This window comes from Musca domestica, unplaced genomic scaffold, assembly GCF_030504385.1.
Source record: "Musca domestica strain aabys unplaced genomic scaffold, Musca_domestica.polishedcontigs.V.1.1 2, whole genome shotgun sequence".
Taxonomy (NCBI): domain Eukaryota; kingdom Metazoa; phylum Arthropoda; class Insecta; order Diptera; family Muscidae; genus Musca; species Musca domestica.
The window spans coordinates 42706093-42732603 of record NW_026712249.1 but is presented as its reverse complement, the minus strand read 5'-3'; the positions used below and the strand labels follow the sequence as shown (position 1 = coordinate 42732603).

General features: G+C 34.7%; 1 protein-coding gene across 1 annotated transcript in view; it reads left to right on the top strand.

Moving 5' to 3' along the window:
• LOC101897114 (lachesin) overlaps positions 1 to 26511 on the top strand; it is a 117302-nt gene that overhangs the window by 60790 nt on the left and 30001 nt on the right. Inside the window, exons 4-6 of the mRNA XM_059122184.1 lie at positions 3238 to 3338; positions 13004 to 13095; positions 13261 to 13389. Of these exons, the coding sequence (XP_058978167.1) occupies positions 3238 to 3338; positions 13004 to 13095; positions 13261 to 13389 (322 nt within the window). The remainder of the gene's footprint in view (positions 1 to 3237; positions 3339 to 13003; positions 13096 to 13260; positions 13390 to 26511) is intronic.

Here is a 26511-nt window from a genome sequence, read left to right as displayed (position 1 = left end):
TTTTTTTTAAGAAATGTTTTTTTTAATAATTATTTATATTAAATTAAATTATTTCTGAACATTAGTAGCAAAACGTTGAAGGGAAGCTTTGGGTGTTACCAGTTCAATTATGACTGTATTTAAGTAATTAAAAGCTACACAATAGTAAACAGGGCTCAATTCTTGTTTTATGAAACTGTGAAATTAAAACTTTTATCAAGTAAAGATAATCGTCATCGTTTTTATGGAATAAGACTCCAGGTCCGGAAAAAAATATTCTGAAATACTCAGAGTACTGCTGTAGGGTACAATTAAAATATTAATTGTTTACTTGGATGGTATGTTTTTTTAAATACCTAAATTTAAGTTAAAATATTCAATGTCCTTCTTCCATGTAAATTAATTGCAATAATTTATAACTTTGTTAGAGATGTGGATATGAACAGAATTAAAAAATCCTATTTTGGAAAAATTGCTTATTCCAATCGTAGTATATTTATTAACAAAGAAGCCATAGCCAAGAATTGAAAGTACTAATCAATTCATACTCAAGAATGTTTCACCTTGTTGTATATTTTAAAGAGTTCATTTTCACCCTTACTTGATTCCCAAATATTGATTAAATAACAAGAGAAAACTGTCAATGTTGTTGCAAAAAACCAACATTAAATGCCTTACGTATTTTGTGGTACACTTTCCGGTACAACACTCTGGTCACAAAATAACATAACAGAAGAGGAAAAAGGGAAAACTACAACAACAACAAAAATCTTAAATAAACATAAACACTTGAATGACCAACGAAGCGTAGTTTATGGTGCCAATAAAATGTATTTCATGCTTCCTTAATTTTTATATCAACATAATGGAATGAAATTGTAAATACATACACTATCGTATGAATGTGTGTGTGTGTGTTCACAGGGTCCATACATATATAAACTCTTGCTAATATATGTTACGTGTGTGTGTGTGTGTGTTCACAGGGTCCATACATATATAAACTCTTACTAACATATGTGTGGTGTGTGAACACAATATTTTTCATGTTTGTCCTTTTTTTTCGAAATGTCCTTCACTCGATGTAGCCGCTTGGTAATGGTAAAGTTTGTAATCGTCTTTCGTAGAATAACATCTATTTTTACCTTCATATTTATGTATGTATGACTGGACATGAATCGTAACTAACTGGACATCTCGGGGGATAATAGATGGGTAGAGGGGTGGTGTGGGATAGCATAAGCATATATTTTACACAATAATCATTTGAAGTGGGGTTAAGTTTATTGTACAAATGTGATATGTAATCCAATGTAAGAAGATGTAAGCAGTCTTTCGAAATGAATTCAATGGAATAACAAAATTCAAGGTTAGAAAGTGGTCAATGTTGGGAGGAGGGATACTGGGTAATACATTTATATAGATGGAAATAAATCTAAAATTTAAACAATGTTTATATATAATAATTGGACCTTTCAACGTATTATGAAGGTATATATATTAGTTTGGTGATTTATCCTATGACACCTTGAAATAATTTTCGGAGAACCCTGAATAAAACCAACAATTTGAATCAAAAATGTCCAAAACTGATCATTTTTTTCTTATTTTGGGATAAAAAAAATGTCATTCTGCCACAAAGAGCTTCGGATTTGAAATAACCAAAGATAATTGATTTCATAAAAGTTATAAATTAATATGATAGAGGGCATAAAAAATTAGGTCTGACTGAACTTAACGCCGTTTTACATCGTTTTTGTAAATACACATCCGGTGTTTCCCTGATTTAATTAATATATACAGGGTGGGATAAAAAACTGCAGCAGAGTCAAACGCCATAATTTTTACATTTTTTTTTTAAATTTTATTGAATGAAAGCCAAAAATGTCGGAAATAGAATCAAATTGTAGGAATTATGGCCTTCTAACGGCCAATGAAACCGTCTCACGTTGTCAGAATATTGCTCTGCGGTATTTTAATCCATTCTCGACGAAACGCTTGCTTGAGATGATCGACACTTTGGCATTTTTTTGTGTCAAACTTGTTTTCCAAAATACTCCAGACACAATAGTCGAAGGGATTGGAACCTCATTTTGTAACCGTTCTTGGTTGGCACGTGCTGAGTACGATGGTGCTGAGTCCTGTTGGAATGTCCAAGGTCTGCAGTCGGCCAAAATGTTTGCGTGTCCAAGGCTTTAATACACTCCAGAATATTTTCGCGATAATATTCGGCATTTATTCTGATGCCACGATCGATTAATACGAGCGGAGAGCGACCATTGGCTCTTATGGCGGCCCACATCATCGCCATGGCCGGCGCTTGAGTTCTGGTGGCCAACCGAAGGTGCACATTTTCTGCTGACCTCTTTGGCAAGTAAACGCGATAATTTTGTTTTGTTTACAAACTGCCGAACAGCGAATGTTTTCTCATCGGAGAAAACCAAATTCGCCATTTCACCACTTTCAGCGAAGCCAAGCAACTCTTTGACTCTTTTGAGTCTATTTTCTTTCTGTTGCGGTGTAAGTTCTTGCACTTTTTGGAATTTCAGTGGCTTTACTCCGAGCTCATTCTTCAATATTTGCCGAATAGAATATTGCGATATGTTCAGCACACGAGCCATTTTTAAGCCACTACGACACGGGTTTCGATCAAGTCGCTTCATTACCTTTTCGAACCAATTCTGCAGATGTTGCTGTTTTCTTCCGTCCACTTCCTTGACGTCGGGCTACGCTACCAGTATCACGGTAACGAGCAATGGTATGAGACGCGAAAGATTTATTCACATTTAAATGCTGGAGTGCTCTAACGATAGTCATTTGTAGTTTTCTAGTCAAATATAAAGAAATCACACTATCACGCTTCAATTCCATCACGAATAACTTTTTTTCTGGAAAATTCTCACCAAAATGCTTTTATGCGCTTGTAGATAATATAATGAGCTGTCACTGAAATAAATATAACAGCTGTCGGACGAGTAGCTTAGAAATGACAGCAGTCTGAAGTTGCTTGCAGTTTTTTCATCTAACTGTATTACTTTGGTGGTGTATCTCATGTTACCTTAAAATAATAACGTTCAGAGAATCCTGAATAAAACCAACAAATTGGATCAAAATCGTCCAAAACTGATCAGTTTTTCTTATTTCGGGATAAAAAAATGTCATTCTGCCATAAAGATTGATTTCACAAAAGTTATAAAATTAATTTTAATTAACATTTCCGATATATCTTCTAATAACCTCCTCTTTTTGCTTTTACAGATCGGTTACCTTGATGTGGTAATACCACCTGATTTCGTAACAGAAGACACATCATCTGATGTCATTGTACCCGAAGGTAGTGCAGTTCGGCTGACATGTAGGTAAGTTAAATGACACCACACATCGACATACATCTATAATTTATTATAAAATTGCATATGGATTTTAAAATTAGTCATTAAATAATTAACACTTCGTGGTAACAAAGCCATCAACATAACTTATTTAACATATTTAATTAGTTTGAAATTTTTCAAAAATTGAAAAAACAGACGTTCATTTGCCAGACAATGAAACGGCACTCCATTACAGATGACAGAGACTGACCACAAATTAAAGACTCATTAAAACAACATAATTCAATTAACACACACATAATTAGGCCAATAAATTTTTCCAAAAGTGAATTGGCAACTAACTCGCAGACACACACAAAGGCACACACATACACTCACACAGAGTGCCATTATCACAAAACAAAGACTGCAAATGAAATGGTCTAACCTCCAGTCAACTGAGTTTAAATGAGACAAATATAAAAACATTTATATTTATTACATACGATTTGAACGGCAGCCATATGAGGTGGTTCAGAAGCAATTGACAAGAAAAATTATTAAATCTTAAAGATTAATGTGTATATTACAAATAGCACAGAAGAACGTTTGTGATTCCGTTTATAATACCAAAATACTCATGTTTAGTATAACATCATATGCCAATTATGTCTCGGATACGTTTTCAAATAGCCCCATATAAAACCTCCTACCGGTATTTGGTATATTGATGATTTTAGCCACATTTTTCACGAAATTGTTGTTTGTAACGGCTTCTTCGGTGGCAAAAAATGTCTAAATTTTACTATAGTCAAATTTGTCTAAAATTTGGTATTTCTAGTTTGTATCGTAACATTGTCTATAAAGGTCCAGGTCCCCTTTATGATAGTAACATAGTACCAATATTCGGTATTTTTATGATTTTGCCCAAAATTAAATAAACAAGTAAAAAAGTATCAGTCGGTTTTGCCGACAGATGTATACCTTCAGCCCTCTTCACCCTCTATGGAGTGGGTTTTGAAAGAATGGTTCAATATTGTTAATTTCGTATCGGACATAAATGAATATGATATAAATATTATAATAGCAGATGGATAAATCAATTGTAAAGAATCTCTGAGTTTTTTTTTTTTTGCAATTTATGACAGATAAAAATATTGAAAATTGTGTCCCTTTGTGGGTGAGGTACCAGCAAGTGTTCGCAGATATATAGCATCTTCACAACAGATCTGGTGTTAGCAAAAATGCTTGTATGTGCGAAATTGCTTCCCTTTCTGTGCAGAAAATATATATTTTTGAAAATCTCGATCATTTGTGTGGGAGGTACCAGAAGGAATGGACCGATATATTCCATCTTAACATCAGACCTTGGGTTAACATAAATATTGGCATGTGTGAAATTTGATGACAATCGGACTCTTATATCACATTTTATAAGAGATGTAATTATTCAAAATTTTGACCATTTGTGGGGGAGGTACTTGATGGAGTGGACCGATATTGTCCATTTTCACACTTGACCTAGTACTGACGCAAATATTAAGATTTGCAAAATTTGAGCAAAATCGGATTATCGTTTCTCTTTCTGTGCAAACAATATATGTTTTTTTCAAATTTCGACCATTTGTGGGGGAGGTACCAGAAGGAATGGACCGATATATTCCATCTTAACATCAGACCTTGGGTTAACATAAATATTGGCATGTGTGAAATTTGATGACAATCGGACTCTTATATCACATTTTATAAGAGATGTAATTATTCAAAATTTTGACCATTTGTGGGGGAGGTACTTGATGGAGTGGACCGATATTGTCCATTTTCACACTTGACCTAGCACTGACGCAAATATTAAGATTTGCAAAGTTGGAGCAAAATCGGATTACCGTTTCTCTTTCTGTGCAAAAATTTAATTTTTTTGAAAATTTCGAACTTTTGTGGGGGAGGTACCAGAAGGAGTGGACCGATATTACCCATCTCCGAACTGGATCTAAGTTTGACAAAAATATTACGATGTACCAAGTTTGGACCAAATCGGATAATCCCTTCGAGAGTTATCGTGCGCACCAGCCAGACAGACAGACGGACGGACGGACATCGCTAGATCGACTCCAAATGTTCTGAAACGGATTTGGTCAAAAGAGACCTAGGCTCTAAAACCGTTATTTCGACTAGGCACGTTTTGACCGTATCAAATGATATATACCCTCTGTAGCCATATGGCTGAGAGTATAAAAACAGTAAAGAAAGTGTTAAAGTCGGGCGGGTCCGACGGATATATGGTAGCTATATCTAAATCGGAACCGATCTCCATAAACTTTGGCAAAGATATTTCTGAGCTGTATTTGATATATTTCCCTGAATATCGTTGTTACGAAGTGCATATTACGGCTGTGGGTAACAAATATAACAAATCGGATGAACATTATATATGGGAGCTATACCTATATCTCAACCAATCTCTACCAAATTTGACATACTAGCTTCTAGACTCAATTCGGTCGTATGTGCCATCCCATTTGGACAAATATTTAACGTTCAGTGCACAATAAAAGTTGAATCGGACGAAGTTATATATGGGAGCTATATCCAAATCTGAACCATTATCGATAAAATTTAGCAAATATATTTCTGAGCTGTATTTGATATATCTCTCCAAATTTTGTTGCTACAGAGTTCATATTACGGTTACGGAGGAAGCTATAGCTATATGTGAACCGTCTTCAATCAAATTTGGCATACTTATTTTCAGGCCTAATTTGGTTGTATGTCCTATCCGGGCTGATATTACACGTTTGGTACACAATAAAAGGCAAATCGAAGGTATATATGGGAGCTATATCTAAATTTTGACCGATTATCTCCAATTTCAATAGGGTTCGTCCATAGACCAAACAAATGATTTTTTTTATCAAGATACCGCTCAGCTCTGTGGAAGATTCCAATTCAGATCGCCCAATAAATATACAGTAGGGGATGAGATAAAAAAATTGCAATCAACTTCAGACTGCACTCATTTCTAAGCCACTCATCCGATAGCTGTTAAAATTATTCCTGTGACAGCTCATTATATTGTTTACAAGCACACAAAAGCATTTTGGTGAGAATTTTCCATAAAAAAAGTTATTCGTGATGGAATTTAAGCGTGATAGTGTGATTTCTTTATATTTGGCTAGAAAACCACAAGTGGCTATCATTAGATCACTCCAACATGTAAATGTGAATAAATCTTTTGTGTCTCGTACCATCGCTCATTACCGTGATACTGTTAGCGTAGCCCTACGTCAAGGAAGTGGACGGAAGAAAACAGCAACATCAGCAGAAATGGTCCGAGAAGTAAAGAAGCTACTTGGTCGAAACCATCGTCGCAGTGGCCGATAAATGGCACGTGAGCTGAACATATCGCAATATTCCATTCGGCAAATATTTAAAAATGAGCTCGGGATAAAGCCATTGAAATTCCAAAAAGTGTAAGAAGTTACACCGCAACAGAAAGAAAATAGACTCAAAAGAGTTAAAGTGTTGCTTCGCTTGGCCGATGTGAAAACATTCGATGTCCAGCAGTTTGTAAACAAACAAAATGATCGTGTTTACTTGCCGAAGAGGTCAGCTAAAAATGTGCACCTTCGGTTGGCCACGAGAACTCAAGCACCGGCAATGGTGATGGTGTACGCCGCCATAACAGTCGATGGTCGCTCTCCGCTCGTATTAATCGACCGTGGCATTAGAATAAATGCCGAATATTATCGCGAAATATTCTGGAGAGTGTATTAAAGTCTTGGGCTAACAATTCGGCCGCAGACCTTGGACATTCCAACAGGGTCAGCACCATCGCACTCAGCACGCGCCACCCAAGAATGGTTGCAAAATTAGGTTACTTGCTTCATTTCCAGCGCATAATGGCCACCAAAATCTCCGGATACCAATTCGTAAGACCATTGTGTCTGGAGTATTTTGGAAAGCATGGTTGGCATTAAAAAATCCCTAAGTGTCGATCATCTCAAGCAAGAGCTTCGCCGGAAATGGGCGAAAATACCGGGCAGCGTGTGACGGTTTCATTGGCCGTTTGAAGGTCATAATTCGTGCCAAAGGTGATCAATTCGAACAAATCTAAAGTTATTCCAAAATTTGATGCTATTTCCGATATTTTTTGCTTTCATTCAATAAAATTAAAAAAAGTAAAAATTATGGCTTTTGACTTTGTTTCAGTTTTTTTATCTCACCCTGTATATGTAAAATTTTAAGATTCCAGCTACAGCTGTTTCGCCTACGCGTTGGTAAAAAAAGTTTCGCCTGGGCGTTGATGAAAATTCAGTTCAAATTCTCATTTGCAAAATTAATCCGAGCTATACTAGGCTTTAACTTATATCGTATTTTTTAATTTCCTAGGTCTCTACTGTTATTCTAGACCTATAAATGGAGAAAACCAAATTAAATAAGTTTTACAGGGAGATTAATTATCTAGACTCATTGAGCTATTTAAATCCACATATAGAATAGATATACCAAAAATCGTGTAGTAGACTAGATTTAGTTGTAGATTACAAATTTCGAATGATTCAGGAGACAGTGGACTCATGTATTACTGAAATTCAAGTTCAGATTCCTTGAGAAATCTCAGCTCAGATTAAGACATAGCTTTGATAAAATCCTTATAAATTTTCTTAAATATAATGCCCCAGATAAATTGAGGTAGATCGAAACCACAATACACCTAAATAAATTTTATCAAATCTATGGAAAACCCTTGATAAACTCTCTACAACGTCGAAAGTCAATTGTTCTCCTTTTACTCTAGAACGTCTCATATAAAGTCCGGAAAGCAGCAAATGAAACGACAGCAATAACATGCCAGAGTCCATTACTATTATCTACATTCTTGTGAAAATCTATACTAATCATTTGGAATTATCTGCGACACTTCATGCCACCATTCATTTCTGTAGTCGGGCCAATGGTAGGGGTTGGGGATGGGGGTGGTGTTAGTCCAAGACAAATCCTTTGCTATTGTTTTACACACCATAGCCAACAGTCGAACAAGTTGGACAAAGTTTTTAACGCATTATCGTTAAGTAATCTTCTGGATTTCGTTTTCTGTTTTTTTTTTTTTTTCTTTTTTAAGCTTTTTTTTACCAGTCATTGGTCTTCGAGATGTGATTGTTGGCCACAAAATACAAGTTGGTCGATATTGTCCTTTGTTTGGCCGTTGTTGTTTTTTTTTTTTTCATTTTTCCTTTCTCCTTTTTGGGTAGTAATGTCAACAAATTAAATGACACTTCATTCTTTTTGATTTACGTTTCCGTGTTATTCACTTCCTTACTTTTTGCGGTTGGTAGTTGATCACTGTTGCTTTGACTCCAGTCCCACTCGGGGAGGTCGGAGGTTAAGTAACTCAATGCCGTTTGGGTTGTTTAATATGAGAGAGTATGTGTGTGTGTGAGTGCTTACGAAGAATGGTGTGAGCGATAAAGTGCGAGAAAAAGGCCATAAAAACATTTATTTTATTTTCGTATATTGTTGTCGACCCTACCAAACTCACACAAACGGAAAATTTACAACCCGTACGGGTCAGTTTATTTTCTCTCTTTCTGTCTGTCTGTCTGCCTGCCAGCCTTCCAACCACTGCTGGAGTGTGTATTTTCAATGGATTCTGGTTAGCTTTATTTGTTGATTTATGTTATTTGTAACTATAAAAATCTGCTTTAATGCCATCAACAATCTTCTGCTTGATGTCGTCTTTTGCTCAATTTTCTTTGGCTCTTTCGCAGAAGGCTTTTTATTTAATTAACACTCGTAAAAACGTAGCTGTAAAAATAGCTGTCACCAGTCGAAGCGGAAATAAAACTAGCCAGAGAAATTTCGTTCAATGTAGTTGGAATAATAAATGTTAATACGATTAGCTAAAGTTCACATGCCGCTTAGGTAATTGTATAATAATTTTGGGATTAATAATGAATATATCATAAAAACCGTTACGTCTTATTGACATATACAAATTCCATTAATTTCCATAAATGTTTATTTATTAATATTTATTTGATTTTTTTATACCCTATATCACAAGATGGTCAGGGTATCATGTCTTTTTATACCCTCCACCATTGTATGGAGGGTATATTAAGTTTGTCATTCCATTTGTAACTCCTCGAAATGTACATTTTAAACCCCACAAAGTATATATATTCTTAATCAGCATAAAATTCTATGTCGATTTAGCGATGTCCGTCCGTCTGTGGAAATCACTCTAGCTTCCGAACGAAATGAAGTAGATCAATAAAATTGTACTCAAATGTACATTATCTTTGCAGGACTTCTGGTATTGAAAATGGGCCATGTAGGTTCACGTTTTGGTATAGCCCCCATATAACGATACATCCCGATATTCGGTATTTTGATGATTTTATCGACATCATTCATCGGAATTGTTTCAAATTTGGTATTTGAAGTTCGTAATGAATACTACAGCCTAAGACAGAAAATTGTCTGAGCAGGTCCACGTCTTCGTATAGCCCCCATATAATGGTACCTCCAGATATTCGGTATTTTGATGATTTTAGCTACATTATTCACCGATTTTTTTTAAGTTTCGCATTTGAATATTGTAATGGCTTATAACAAAAGTTACCTATGCAGGTCCATGTCGTCCTATAGACCCTAATATAACAACTACATTAATTAACTGATTTTATCGTTTTTAAAAATTGCCAAATTCGTCCCAAATGGTGGAGGGTATTCAAAGAATTTGCACTTTTTTACTTGTTTGAATTTGTTTGTAACAGGCAAAAGGAAACGAGATTAACCCATAGTTCCTTTTGATGATATGCATAGAATCACATTCTGAGTCGATTTGTGCATATAGGTCTGTCTGTCCATGATTTTTTGTAAACATGAAATTTTGCACAAGTTATTTGTATGAACCCTATTGAAATTGGAGATAATCGATCCTATATTTATTTTCGTCCGATTTGCCTTTTATTGTGCACCAAACGTGCAATATCAGCCTAAATAGTATGGAATTTTGCATATACGACCAAATTAAGCCTTCTTCCGATTTGTTAATTTTCTCCTCCACAGCCGTAATATGCACTCCGTAACAACGATATTCGGAGAAATATATCAAATACATCTCAGAAATATTTTTCCGAGATCATTTCAGATTTGGATATAGCTCATATATATATTTTTACTCGATTTCAAGTTGATTGTGCACAAATGGAATTTTCCAGAAAAAAAGTTATTCGTGATGAAATTCAAGCATGATAGTGTGATTTCATTATATTTGACTGGAAAACCACAAGTGGCTATCTTTACAGCACTCCAGCATTTAAATGTGAATAAATCTTGTGTCGTTACCGCTCATTACTGTGATACTGGTAGCGTAGCCCGACGTCAAGAAAGTGGACGGAAGATAACAGCAACATCAGCAGATGTAAAGAAGCGTCGCAGTGTCCTAAAAATGACTCGTGAGCTGAATATATCGCAATATTCCATTCGGCACATATTGAAAAATCAGCTCGGGGTAAAGCCATTGAAATTTCAAAAAGTGCAAGAACTTACACCGCAATAGAAAGAAAATAAACTCAACGGAGCTTAAAAGTTGCTTCTCTTGGCCGAAAGTAGTGAGCGCCGAATTTGGTTTTCTCCGATGAGAAAACATTCTTTGTCCAGCAGTTAGCCACCAAAACTCAAACGCCCGTAATGGTGATGGTGTGGGCCGCCATAACAGCCGATGGTCGCTCTCCGCTCGTATTAATCGACCGTGGCCTGCGAAAATAATCTGGAGGGTGTATTAAATCCTTGGGTACGCAAACATTTGGCCGCAGACCTTGGACATTCCAACAGGACTCCGCACCAACGCACTCAGCTCGCGGCACCTAAGAAAGGTTACAAAATGAGGTTCCTCGCTTCATTTCCAGCGCACAATGGCCACCAAAATCTCCGGATATCAATCCGTTGGACTATTGTGTCTGGAGTATTGTGGAAAGCAAGTTGGCACTAAAAAATACCAAAGTGTCGATCACCGCAAGCAATCGCTTCGCCAAGAATGCCTCATAGCAACATTCGGGCAGCGTGTGACGGTTTCATTGGTAGTTTGAAGGCCATAATTAGTGTCAAAGGTGACCAATTCAAACAAATCTAAACTTATTCTAAAATTTGATGTCATTTCCGACATTTTTTGCTTTCATTCAATAAAATTAAAAACAAATATGAAAATTTGGGGTTTTACTTTGTTACAGCTTTTTATCTCACCCTGTATATCATAAGATCTTGTGTTAGTAAGAATGTTAGTATGTGTCAAATTTGAGAATTATTTTTCATTGAGATTTTGTTTTTCAACATCTTGAACCAAAAGGAATGGTCCGATTTGTACTATTTTTATAACAGATCTTGTGTTGATACAAATATTGAGATTTACCAGGTCTGAACTTCGCTTTTAATGAGCTTTTCTGGACAAAATGTTGACCCTTTGTAGGGGATGTGCCAGAAGAAGTGGACCGATATATCCTATCTTCACTGCATATACTGTTTTATTGAATTTAATGAAATAATGGGATGTTAGTTATATGAAAACGGAAAACTTACGTCACATTTTATAAAAGTTAATTTAAAAAAAGGGAGGTGCTTGTTGCGCCTGTTCTTGCACTGATGCAAATATTAAGATTTGCAAAGTTGGAGCAAAATCGGGATATGCTTTCTCTTTCTGTGCAATATTTTTTTTTTAATTTCGTCTACCAAAACCGTTTTTCCCACATACGAACTCGATCTAAGTTTGACAATAACATTACGATGCACCAAGTTTTGACCAATCCGGACACTCCTTTTTAGAGTTATACTGCGTACCAGCCAGCAATACGGGCGGACGGACATTCGCTAGATCGACTTCAAATGTCCTGAAACAGATTTGGTCCAAAGAGACCTAGGGTCTAAAACCTTTATTTCGATGAGGCACGTTTTGGCATTATCAAATGATATATACCCTCTCTAGCCATATGATTGAGGGTACAGAAATAATAAATAGTTTTCAAACACTTCCATTTATCAAATTTTTATTTAATGAGAAGCAAATTCTCCAATTTACAGCCAAATCAGTTAGCAACTGGCACTGACACCTTCGAAATGCCGAATATTAGGATGTACCGCTATATAAGACATAACCATCTAATGAGTCTCTATTCTCATTTTTCTGCAGGTTTTGAGAAGCTCACGTTTTTCATAAATTGTTATGATTTGAAAATTGCTACTAAATCCTCTAAAACATCGCAAATTAGGTGACACTGTTTACGGTTGCTACACATAAATGCGGAGCGATATATCCTAATTTCCAACCATCATTGTTTCGAGTTATTCATAAAATTATGTGGACTCTGTCTTGATTTCAACAGGCATTTGAACAGACAGACGTGCATCATTTAATAGATTTTATATTTTATGCAAAATTGATAGGTTCTCCAAAGAATATGCCCTCCATTCTATGGCAAAAAAAACAATGTTTTGTCTCACAAAATCTACCCAAAACCGCATTATCTTTCAGCTATGTAACACTTATAATATTCACACCAAATATCAAAATTGTATCCCCAGCAATTCCGTCTGTGTGTCTTTAATAAATATTAAGTTATTTAAAAGAATTCTTGTAAATTTACTTTAAATCGTTTTTGTAACACATTTATAAATTATTTATTACCATATCTTTTTCTTCCCATTTGCAGAGCCCGTGGTTATCCTGAACCAATTGTGACTTGGCGCCGTGAAGATGGAAATGAAATAATTCTCAAAGACAGTGTGGGCACCAAAACTTTAGGTAATTAAATTCAATTTGCAACCGAAAGACCCGTATAATGATAGTTCAACAATAATTTGTTCAACTATTTTATAACTTTGACCACACTTTTATTTTGGCCGCCTCCTTCTTTACACTTTTTCTCTCTCCCTCTCTGATGATGATTATTTTTGCACTTCGTTACAGTGTCCTCTTATCGGGGTGAAGTACTGAAACTAGCAAAAATTTCTCGCAATGAAATGGGTTCATATCTCTGCATAGCATCAAATGGTGTACCACCATCGGTTTCCAAAAGGATATCCCTGAGTATACACTGTAAGTAGCTCTACTCAAATCAACTCAACTTAACTAACTTCTAATATCCAAGTATTTGAAATATTTTGCACACATAAAAAAATCTATGTGTGTGAGAGAGTAAAAGGAGGAAAATGTATAAACCACATATAAGAAATGGTTTCCAACTTGCCATGAATGCCAACTAAAACGAATCTGAAAAAAAATCGAAAAAGAGAAAAAATGGTCCACTTGCATCATAGTTACAGTTTATAAAAGTTAAATACAGCTCATTAATTACCCCTAGAAATGTAGACACGACATTAGAATGGTAAGCCAAAAGCAACAGAAAAAAAGGACACATCCAGCAGCAGCAACCAAGCTTGTGGGGCTATGATGGCTCCGTTACTACGACTGCAGCAGCGATAGTTTACTTCCTTGGCATCATAAAAATCATAGCGAGATGGTATTTCTTTTTTCCCTTTCCTGCTTTGTTTTTTTTTTTTTCTCTCTCTCTCTCTTCTGACAATTACACCTTTGTTGCGAGACATCACATAATGTTTATCTACTGTTCTGCTTGTTACCTTTAGCCAAACACAAAAAGCAAAGCGTTTTCCACATTTTTCAAATCTTTACCCTCACCACCCACCCGTCATCATCAACGACAGCTTCTGTTGAAGATTCTTCTCGAGTTTTTTTTTTCAGAACATCAAGCTGTATTACCACATCATAATGATGTCAGTTGTTGTGACTTCATTATGAAGATGGTCGAAGTGGTTTTTGTGCTCACAGTTACATATTTGCACGAAGGTGTGTTATAGGTGTCCTTTGAAAGGTAGTGAAGGAAACGTTTTTCACACCCTTTTCTTGAAAATGTACTTAGATCAAAAATTGTCATTCTAACTATATAAAGTTGTATTAAGTCTTAAAATTTCAGGAAATGTGAGAATATCGTATAACTTTGTATTTTCTTCCGTTTATAGCAACAAAAGAAAGAAAACAAGTTGGAACGTATGAGTCAGTTTCTAGGCAGATACATTTCGTCTGACTTCATCAGAGTTCCGCCATAACCTTGTTTTTGGAAAAGCGCCTTTCGAAGTTAGAATCTCGAATTGCTTGATACTGACAGAAATAGTATATGGGGTTATGACTACTTCGGATATGATAAAGTGCGAATTATTCTGCGAAAAATGTAAAAGCATATCTGTATATTTGGACGGTATATAAAGTTTGTAACTCATTGAAATAATTATCAAAGGCCCAACAAAGTATATATATTCTTGATCAGAGTAAACGTCTAAGTCGATTTTGTCATGTCCGTCCGTCTGTTGTAATCACACTAGAGTCCAAACGGCATGTGATTGGAAGCTAAAATTTGGCATTGAGTTGTCTTTTGCATGCAGTCAAGTTCGAAGATGAATCATATGGGCCAACGCTTTCATATTGGCCCCGTATAATTGTACCTCCCCATATTCGGTATTTTGATCACAATTTCTAAAAGAATAGTTTTAAATTTGGTATTTAGATATTGTAATAGGTTCAAACTCTTGTGACTGAAATATGTCTATATAGCCTCCATATAATTGTAACTCCCGATATTTTGACGGAAAAGTTCAAAAATTCGGTATTCAAAGTTATGTTCTACCTCCTGTTTCAGAACATTGTCTATATTTTTACCCCCTGTGGCAGAAAATCGCCTATATTGGTCCACGTTTTGATATACAACTGTTTTTTACTTGTTTTAAATTTGGTTCATATCTGCACTTTTGACACAATTTCAGTATATTGTCCACAAACCCGCTACTTCGTCACGGGAAAATCCACCTTAAAATTTTAGATCCGCTCTAACAGTTCGTGTAAGGCCTTATTAATATTCAATTTCAACGCCTCTATATGGAAACCCAAGTTTCCAACCGTGGCCTCAATATCAAATATCAGAATTTCCTCTCCATCACTTCACACAATACCGAATTTTGAATATACGATATCCGAAACAAACTAAACATTAAGTGTAATCCAAAATAAGTATCATTAAGTAAGAGTATAGGAAGCATTTCCAAACCACCGCCAAACCTGAAACACAGATACCATCAGTAATCTAAATATTTCTGAATTTTATTCGCAAAATATCGTTTCATTCAGTACTTTTTGTAAATTGTAGTACGCACTTCCGAACCAACCTCCATATCTCCAGGCCACACATGAACAGCGACCCCAATACAAATTTAAAATTTGCAAGCACTATCTGTTCACCCACTGTCCTTTTTTTCTTACAACGTTCCACCAATAGGCACACCAATACAAAATTTTAGCTTTCAAATTTAGTACAATTTAGTACTTTTAGTACAAATATAGCACACATTTCCAAACCACCACCAGACCTCAAACATATAAACCATCAGCTATCTAAGTATCAAATTTCATAATTTTATTTCTACCCCTTTACCCAATACCAAATATAGTACCATTTAGTACTTTTCGAACAATTATAGTACATATTTTAAAAACCAACTCGATCCCAGATACCAACGGAGACCTCAATATTAAATTGTGGAATTCCAGCACCAACAACAAATGTATTACTTTTCGGGCTACACATGAACAGCGACCCAAATACCACATTACAGATTTCAAGCATTTTCTTATTATTGGATAAACAATACCAAATTGGACCCAACATAGTACTATTTAGTATATTTGGTGCACTTACAGAAAACATTTCAAAACCCACTTCTTTATCACAATTCTACCACAAACAGGGATTTCAATAAAATTGACTTAATCAAAATTAGTACCGTTTTGTACTTTTCGAACAATTATAGTACACATTTCTAAAACCGCCTTTATATCTCAATCCCAGATACCAACAGAGACCTCAATATAAAAATTCGGGATTCCAACTCTATCCCTTCACCAAACAAATAATTTAGTAATTTTCTTACAAATATAGTAGTACACATTAATCTCAACCACAAACACAATTATATAAAATTTCATGATTTAAGACCAAATACAGAATGTAGTACTATTTAGTACTTTTAGTATAATTATAGTACAAAAAACCACCTCCAATGTCAAGCCTACACATTAACAGCGACCCTAATACAAAATGTCTAACTTCTTACTTTATTGTTTACCATTTAGTAATTTTCGTACACATTTATATAATAAACATTAATTCTTGAACCTACCTCCAACAGGTATCCCCATGCCAAAACTTTGAAATTCCAGCTCCATCCGTTCACCGTAAACCTAAGTGTTCGAAATTGAGTACAATTTAGTACATTTGGCACACTTGTACACATTTTCAAAACCAACTTCCTTTACTTTTCAATCTTGATTCTCATACCAAATTTCAAGTTTTTAGCTCTATCCATTCACATAATACCAAATGGTACCATTTCAAAACTCTTCGTAACCTAATGTTCAAATTATACATCTATCCTGCACTTCATCGGTGACTCACTCCAACTTTTAGAATTCTAGCTAATTCTAGCTAATTTTTAGTACTACTCACACCTTTTTAGTACGAATTTTCAAAGACTCAGCCTTAACTCACTTCTACGCACGAAGACTCGGCCTTGTGCAAAATCTCAAGATTTTGGCTTTAGCCGTTTCGTATGGACCTTAGTTCTAAGTCAGTTAGTTATTTCACTACTCTTTTTTAAATAGATGATGATGTGATAATACAAATGGTCCTGTATGCGTCCTGTATGAGAATATTATATTATTATAGATATAGAAATTATCGAGAAATATTAAATTCACATTAGTACGCCCCTTTTTGTGATTAGAACATTTTCTATTGGCAAATCAAATTCACTTCAGCGTTAATTTGACCTTTCATTGCAAGTGCAAATATTACGTTCGAATTACACCATTTTAACAAGTATAAGTCCATCACTCAGACAGGACCAAAACTGTCTGTCTGGTCTACATTTAGAAACCACATCAGCAGCCAACCAATGTCTAATGCACTCTCACACACACACACCAAGTTGAGAGAAAAAAAAACGCCGCACACAAATTCCTCATGATACGTTAATGCAGTCAAATTGCGAAAATCCACGTTCGATGTGAAATGGCAGCACATAAAACATTCATGCCACATCGTCGAAGTGAGTGTTCGTTCGTTCGTTAGTCACTGCTGGCCGGCCGGCCGCCTGACTACTGTTGATGAGCTGGGGACCGACATAAAAAAGGCAAGTCAAATTTTCCGGAAAATAAGTCGTAAACGTTCATAGATGCACAACTACATTAACTGCATATGGGGTTGCTCATCTCATCTCATATGGCAGCTCTTTATGCTACCTTTACAGTGTGGTCAAGAGAACTGAAGAGTTAACTGAATCAAAATGATAGACAGATGCGTATTTTGGAGGAAAAAAACAGAGAATACCTCCTGACTTCCATGAATGACCGACCGACCAACCAACCATTGAGGCGAGGAAAAATTCATGGACACGATGTTAGTCGTAGTAAAATTTCAAATGAATATGTTCAATGCCATCATCATCGTCATCCTCATATTCACGATTCTTTGTATGTGTGTTCGTTTGTAATCACTTACCCATTCATTACTTTGCCTGGGCATGGTGTGCTTTTTATATCGTGCGTACAGAAGTAGTGAGCATTTACACAATCGTAAATTCGTTGAGCACTCGCTTTTGATTTAAAGGATCGAATTTTAAAGAGTCAAATCATGTCTGCGCGACATTCACATTCATACCGACATACACACACGTACATACTTAGCTACATATGTGCATGTGCATGTGAGTTATGTATGCAACAAAACTTTTCATTGCCACATTGCGGACAATGTCCTGCTGTTAGACGACAATTACAATGCCAGCAGCAACAACAACAACAACCTCACCGGTATCAGCAAAACACGTAATAATGGCAACGGAAGCTCTTGAAGTATTAGCAACAACATGACATTACATATGGCGAATACAGGTGGTCTGGAAAGTGTGGTAATTTCCCAAAAACAAACTTCTATTAATTTACTACCGAAATATTATAATAACGTCCTTAAAATCAATTCTGATAGAACTGCGGCCAAAATGTATTAATTAATCAACAAATTTATGTAGCAAATAACCCTCTTTAGAGCAACATTTCAGACTGATAAAAATATTACAACGTACCAGATTTGGACTACGTCGACTGCTTTCTATGCTTAATATGAGATATGTGCAAATTTTTGTGGCTTTCGAGGACATACAAAATTAACTTTGCGATTTGGTTATATTAACTTTCATGGAGAGGATGTGGTCCTGCATGTGTGCTGAGATTATTATAGACTTGGAAATTATAGAGAAATATTAAATTCAAATTAGTACGTCCCTTTTTTGTGATTAGAACATTTTCTATTAGCAAATCAATAATCGACCGAGGTATTCCAATTTCATACCTCATATAATACAGATAAAAAAAATAAATCGATCATTTATATCCAATTTTATTCGAATACATAAATTTTGATAAATTCCTTATTCATATCAGATTTCTGTTCTGTTTGTTTCGAATTATGGCCTTCAAACAGCCAATGCAAACGTAACACGCTACCCGAATATTGCTCTGCGGTATTTTGGCCCATTCCCGGCGAAGCGCTTCCTTGAGGTGATCGATACATTGGTATTTTTTAGTGCCAACCTTGCTTTCCAAAAAAACTCCAGACACAATAGTCCAACGGATTGGACTATTGACGTCGGGATACGCTACAAGTATCACGGTAACGAGCGATGGTACGAGACACAAAAGATTTAATCAGGTTTAAATGCTGGTGTGTTCTAACGATAGCCACTTGTGATTTTCCAGCCAAATATAAAGAAATCACACTATCACGCTTAAACTCCATCACGAATAACATTTTTTCTGGAAAATTCTCACCAAAATGCTTTTATACGTTTCTAAAAAAATTTAATGAGCTGTCATTGGAATAATTTTAACAGTTGTAGGGCGTTGTTGGTTGCAATTTTTTCATCTCATAAGTATTGGAAATTGTGACCCTTTGTGGATGAGGTACAAGAAGTTATATATCATCCTCACAACAAATCTCGCGTTAGCAAAAATAGTTGGGTGTGTGAAATTTAAAGAGAGTTGGATGATTATTTCCTTTCTTTGAGCGTTTTCTTTTTCAAAAATCTTGAACCATATTAGAAGAAATCTGTAAACCCACATCAGTTCTCCTGTTTTTTTTGACTTTGATATTCATCCCAGGAGTTATTAAATATGCTCCCGAAGGGGTATCAGATTCGCTTTAAACTTAATTTACCGAAATAAGACTTAGATCGACTTCGAATATGGACAATATAGCTCCACACCTTTTGCTACCTACCCCACAAAGGTCAACATTTTCAGAGCAAATAATATACCTCATAGAACAAGAAACGATCATCCGATTTTGTGCAAACTTTGCAAATCCCATAATTTTTACCAGTGCTAGGCCGGGTGTGAAATGGAAAATATCGGCCCGCTCCATCATATATGTCCTCCATAAAGCGTCGAAATGTTGGATAATCTCAATGCTTTTTGAATGTGAAATAAGAGTCCAATTAACAACTCTAGGTCTGGTATGAAGATAGGATAGGTCGGACCACATATTTTGGTACCTCCCCCATAAAGTATAAAAATTTTGAATAACTATGAAGCTCATAAAACGTGAAATGAGGATTCGATTATTTTCAAACTTGGCACGTCTCAATATTCCTATCAAGTATCCAATTTTCTTCAAATTGCTCAAACCCCAATGTTTTTATAAACACCTACTCCTTATGGACCCTCCCTCATAAAGTCCAATTAACAACTCCCATGAAAAACTTTTGGTCTGGTATGAAGATGGGATATGTCGGACCGCTTCTTCTGGTACATCCCTACAAAGAGCCAACATTTTGAATCACTATGATTCTTACAAAACGCGAAATATGCATTCGATTCCTTTCAAATTCGGAACGTCCCAATATTCCTATCAGCACAAGATGAGGTGTGAAAATATAATATGGTGAGATGAAAAACCTGCAACCAACTTCAGGCTGCTGTCATTTCTAAACAACTTCTCCAACAGCTGTTAAAATTATTCCAGTGACAGCTCATTATATCGTTTACAAGTGTACAAAAGTATTTTGGTGAGAATTTTCCAGAAAAAAAGTTACTCGTGATGGAATTTAAGCGTGATAGTGTGATTTCTTTATATTTGACTGGAAAACCACAGATGGCTATCGTTAGAATACTCCAGCATTTAAACGAGCAATGGTACGAGACACAAAAGATTTATTAAATCTTTTGTGTCTCGTACCATTCCGCGCCACCCAAGAATGGTTACGAAATGAGTTTCCTCGATTCATTTCCAGCGAACAATGGCCACCAAAATCTCCGGATACCAACCCGTTGGACTATTGTGTCTGGAGTATTTTGGAAAGCAAGGTTGGCACTAAAAATACGAGAGTGTCGATCACCACAAGCAAGCGCTTCGCCGGGAATGGGCCAAAATACCGCCGAGCAACGTTCGGACAGCGTGTAATGGTTTTAATTGGCCGTTTAAATTCATGAAACAAAATTCGTGCCAAAGGTGAAAAATTGGAAGAAATCTAAACTTATTCTAAAATTTAATGCTATTTCCGACATTTTTTGCATTCCTTCAATAAAATTAAAAAAAACGGTAAAAAATATGGCGTTTGACTTTGTTGCCGTTTTTTATCCTACCCTGTATACAATGTAAGAAGTTAGGACTTAGTTGTGGATTCGGCACAACCTTTCTTGTAATAGCTTGTTTTAATATTTTTTTAAAAACTACCGTTCAAAAAATCATGAATTTTTTAAGAGAATTTTGTAGATGTTGATATTTTTTAGAATTATTGGTCTAATGCTTCCATTTCAATATTCGCTGATATTTTTAAAATATTCTTTAAAAGCTTCTATAGTCTATTTTAAAGGACCTTCATTCCAAAAATCGCAGCTTTCAAGAATACCTTAAAAGGCGTTCTGACCACGTATTATGGATTTTTTAAAGTTTATTTTTTAGATTTCCAGTACAAAAATCATGAATTTGTTTCAAGGAATTCCTGACAAAAATTATAGAAGGATTTAATTATTAATTAATATTTATACAAATTATTTAATCCATTTTTGGATTTAAAGATACGAACTAAAATCCGTCCAAATAAAACTACTTTGTCAGCATTAATATATGATACAAGTACTTAAAGTAACACAGCAAAACTGTTGCATTTAATCGTGTTGACCTTAAGCGTTTTGGTCTCCTAGTTCTAAGAAATTTACTTCCAAACCTTTAAAAAATTCCCCTTCATTTCTTCACCACACCTGCATGCAATGGCAGGAAAATTGAAAGGAAATGAATGATGAATACAAAATGTTGATAAATGTCCAACTGTTTGCTATCGCTTGTGATTTTACCTACAAGGGATGTGTTCATTTTGACGCATAAAGGTATTGTCAAATTGCAGACTAGAAATGTGCGGTGCGGTGAATGTTGTATAGTTGCTGACGAAGGGAGGCAACCTTTCTCCTTCCAGCAAACACCTCAACTAATGACGTCCTACAACTATCACACTTGCCACAACTATCACACTTGCCTTGCCACTACAGACCCCTCACACATATTGGCATCTGTGAGTACGTGATTTTAATTCCATGTTAGAGAGGACAAATATTAAAAGTTACAAAAGTTCGTCTAGTTTTCTATTGTTTTTAATTTTTTGATCTCACATATCAAAGTTTGGGAAAAGTATCCGAGTTTATGTGTGTTTTTTTTTTAATATTTAAATTTTGTGGGAATGTGTGTGTGTGCGACATTTGTAGGTGTAAATATCATATGACATTCTACGATGGGGGAAAATATTAAATTTGAAGTGAAGACTACGTTTCAAATTTAATTTTGAGAAACACTTCAATAAATTTCATAGAAGACAATGTCGAGGAATTTTTTAAAATGTTGTCTTTCCTAAAATATTTTAAAATATTTTATTATTAGCCACAAATAATAAATTTTAAAAATGTTGAATGAAAAATCGGCTTAATTTAAATTCGTGAAAGTTTAATTTACTTAGCTTCAGGTGTTCTAAAAATTTGTCGACATAAAGTTCAAACATTTTTAAATTGAGAGACAGGTAATGCAATGCCAGCTATACAGGACAATGTCAAGGAATTTGTTAAGAATGCATTTCATCTAGAGAAATTATCTTATCTTGCACCTATAATAAATTTAGTGAAAAATGTCATTCCAATAAGTAAGTATTTCTTTGAGCCTTAGGCTGGAAATACATAAAGAGCATATTTGGATGGCTTAAGTCATCGGCTGGCTTCTTCGGAAATGAACAAAGGAGCCTAGGGTCAAAATCGAACTAAGTCAACCTAAACCTCCTTTGTTCATCTACGAAGAAGCCAGCCGATGACTTAAGCCATCCAAATATGCTCTTTATGTATTTCCAGCCTAAGGTCTGTTTTATTTCATTAATCTATCTTTAGACGTATCATTAATTTGCAACCAAGAAAAAATAAAGACTTTATTAAAATTTAACTCCAAATGACGTTAGACGTTCCATACAAGACAAGGTATTTTTTAACTTCGACTGGAGGACCTTCTAATAAAATAATGATATTTAAAAAATACATAAATTAACTAAAAATAGTGGATTTTCATAGACCTTACTAAAGAATCTTCTGACAAAAAGGTGGGTTTTAAACAAAAATGTTCAAATTCTTTTAAGAACTTTTTTGAAGAACCTTTTGATATATAAAGTAAATATTTTAAAAATCGATTTCAAACAATTCCTATGCAAACATTTCAAGGACTTGCAAATTCGTTAATTACGAAAAGTGGAATATTTTTCTGGAATTTAAGAAGGACCTTCTATTCCTAGATTTAATTGAAATATTTTCAATGTCTTCCAATGACTACTGAATTGCCTTCTGATAAAAAAATCGTTTTATCAATATTTCTCAAAGACTTCCATAGACTTTTACAGAAGATTCCAAAAACGGACTAAAAATCGTGGATTTTCAAAAATTATTTTTAAACAATTTCAAGGACTGTAATAAAGAATCTTCTGACGGAGAATTATGGACATTCGTGAATTTTTAAAAAATATTTTTCAAATACTTCCACTATCTTTAATAAAGGACTATAAGACCAAAATCGTATTTTTTTAATTTTTTTATTCATTAAAGATTTCCAAAGACTTTACTGGAGGGCCAAATGACAAAAATCGTAGACCAAAAAAAATATTGTCAATACACGTGAATTTAAATACATATTTTTTTAAAAGACTTCCACGTATTTTAATAAAGGACTATCTGAACGAAATTGTGGGGTTTTTTTATATACATTTTTTTAATATTTTTCTTCTGACCAAAAATCTTGTTATACCCTACAACACTATGTGTTGGGGGTATTATAAGTTTGATTGGGCCAAAATTTATGTAACACCTCGAAATATTGGTTTCCCATATAGGAAAGTATATATGGATCTTCCTAGCTCGCCGAGCTGAGCCGATCTAGCTATGTATGTCCGTCCGTCTGTCCATGTTAATTTGTAATCACGCTACAGGTCGCAATTATGACCCGATCCTTACGAAATTTTGCACGAAGGTGGGGTTTGGTTCAGAATAGAAGTCTATTTCTTTTGGAGATGATCGCCAAATGTTTAGGGGTTGAAATGGACCAAATACTGAAAAAATGTCGGATTTTGCAGTAGCTATACTGCTAGAGTTTAGGGCAGGGAAGAAGCCTACCAATTTGGGTGGTCATAGGATAATATTTAGAAGGTAAAATAGACCATATCTTTTGTGTTGAAAAAATTCAACATTTTTCATTGAACCGCGAATATTTTAAATCCCGGCGAAATCACAAAGCCATGACAAGGTTACTTCTGATCTTTACATTGATGTTAACATCTAACAAATCGGATATATAGCAAAATATGTGCGATATATATGTCTATAAAAGAAGATATGCTTGAAAGATCTCTTATATTTCGAGAACGGCTGACCTGATTTCGACAGTTCTCATTAATTCAGAATGTCCTCTTGGCAGGAAAGAAAAAACGTCTAAAAAATCGCACAAAAATATCTATCTAAAGATGAAAATATTGATTTTGTAAAATTTTCTCATATTTTTTCAATTTTGTCATATTTTTGGCATGTTTTCATTTTGAAATAAACATTTGGTAATATTTCTACAGCTAAAAAACTAAGTAGTTAGGATATCAAGATGTCATATACAGATCGCATTTATGGCCCGATCCTTACGAAATTTTGCATGGGGATAAGATGAGGGTCAGAATAGAAGCCTACTCTTTTTGGAGATGATCGCCATATATTTAGGGGTTGAAATGGACCAAAAAACTGCAAAATTGTCAGCAGGTCGTAATTATCGCCCGACCCTCACGCACATTTAATTGGCATTGCAAAAGCCAAGCAATTTTGGATGGCCATCCAAAAATATTCAATGTCTGTATCTCATATAGATTAATCTTTTGCCACTTCTGAGATATTATAGGTCTTTGGGAAATATTGGTTCCAGATCTTGGAAGACCACTCACGTGCAACAACTACCAATAAATTGGAAATCAGCAAATTAGTTTAAGTTGCTATTATTCGAAAATTAGAGAACGAAACCTGATGGTTTTCTTTTATTATTTGTCACAATATCTTGTGGAATTCTTTCGAGTATCTCGCCTATATAAACTGTATCACTTATTGTAGTGTTGTAGGGTATTAACAGTCGGCCCCGCTCGACTGTAGCCTTTGCTTACTTGTTTTTTTAATAATATTTAAAAGATTTCAAAAAATATTTAAGAATTCTCTGATTAAAAATTTTGGATTTTTAATAGTATTTTTTAAGCATTCCAGCCACTATTGAAGGATCTTCTGACCAAAAATTGTGGACTTACAAAATATTTTTTAAAGGATTTTAAAAATTGTGGACTTAAAAAAATATTTTTTCCAAGACTACCATAGCTTTTACTAACGGACCTTCTGATTAAAAATTGTGAATTTTCAAAGAAAATCCTAATGACGTTAAATCGCGAGTTTTTTAAAAATATGTTTTGACCACAGGTATTTACCAGAAATTGTGGACTTTTCATTAATATTTTGAAGTACATCCTGACTACAAATGTTGGATTTTTAACGATTTTCTGTTCAATAATTTTGAATTTGTCTCATGGAAGAATTTCATATCCAAATATTGTGGATTTTGAGCCGAAAATGATTCGATTTTTTATAAATATTTTATGATTATGAATGATTTAGTGCTTAAACGGATTTTTAAGGACTTCATGCCAAAAAAATTCGCTTTCCAAAAAATATCATGAAACCATTTAAAGGACTTCATATCCAAAACATCAGGTATCATATTTTTCAAAAACATCCAGGCCAAAAAAGTGAATTTTTTGATTAAAAAATGGTATTAAAATGTTTTTGTAATATGCCTATAAAATTTGAAGTTTGAAAAAACATTTTTTAAAGACTTTAATTTTATGTCGTGGAGTTTCTGTCAAGAAATCTTTTGTTTTAAAAGAATGTTCACTATCTTTAAGTCGCTGAGGTTTCTAACTTCTAAACATAGGTAACATTAGGTAGGTAGCTCTAATTTTGAAGATGGCGACTCCTTAATTTGGTAAATGTGAGAATATTTATACATTTTACTCAGAACATTTCTCATTTTCTTCTAATATCGTAGGGAAATTAGTCAATACCAACCTCACATAAAAACATGTTTTCTTAACCCCCAACCCAAATATTCCAACCTTTTGCAAAAGATTGTAGTATTTCTTTCTCTGTTTTTTTTTTTTTTTTTTTTGTTTTCTTTGCAACAAAATATAAATAATACTAATTACATCCTTTGCCAAGGATACAACCGGATGCTTTACATCTGTGTACGTTTCCCAAACATGCAGGAAGTCAATTCTGCTTATTCTAGGAATATGCCTCGGCTGTGGTTGGTGTTGTGTTTGTTGTATACAAATATGCATTTTTTCCGAATACATACTTTTTACTTTTTGACTTTAAGTGGCAAAAAGAAAATCGTGTGTATGTGTATATGTGTGTGCATGTACATGTTGCCTTACAGCTCTTTTGTCGGTTCATTGTTTTCAGGATTTTTTCTTGTTTCTTTTTTTGAAAAGTTAACCACAT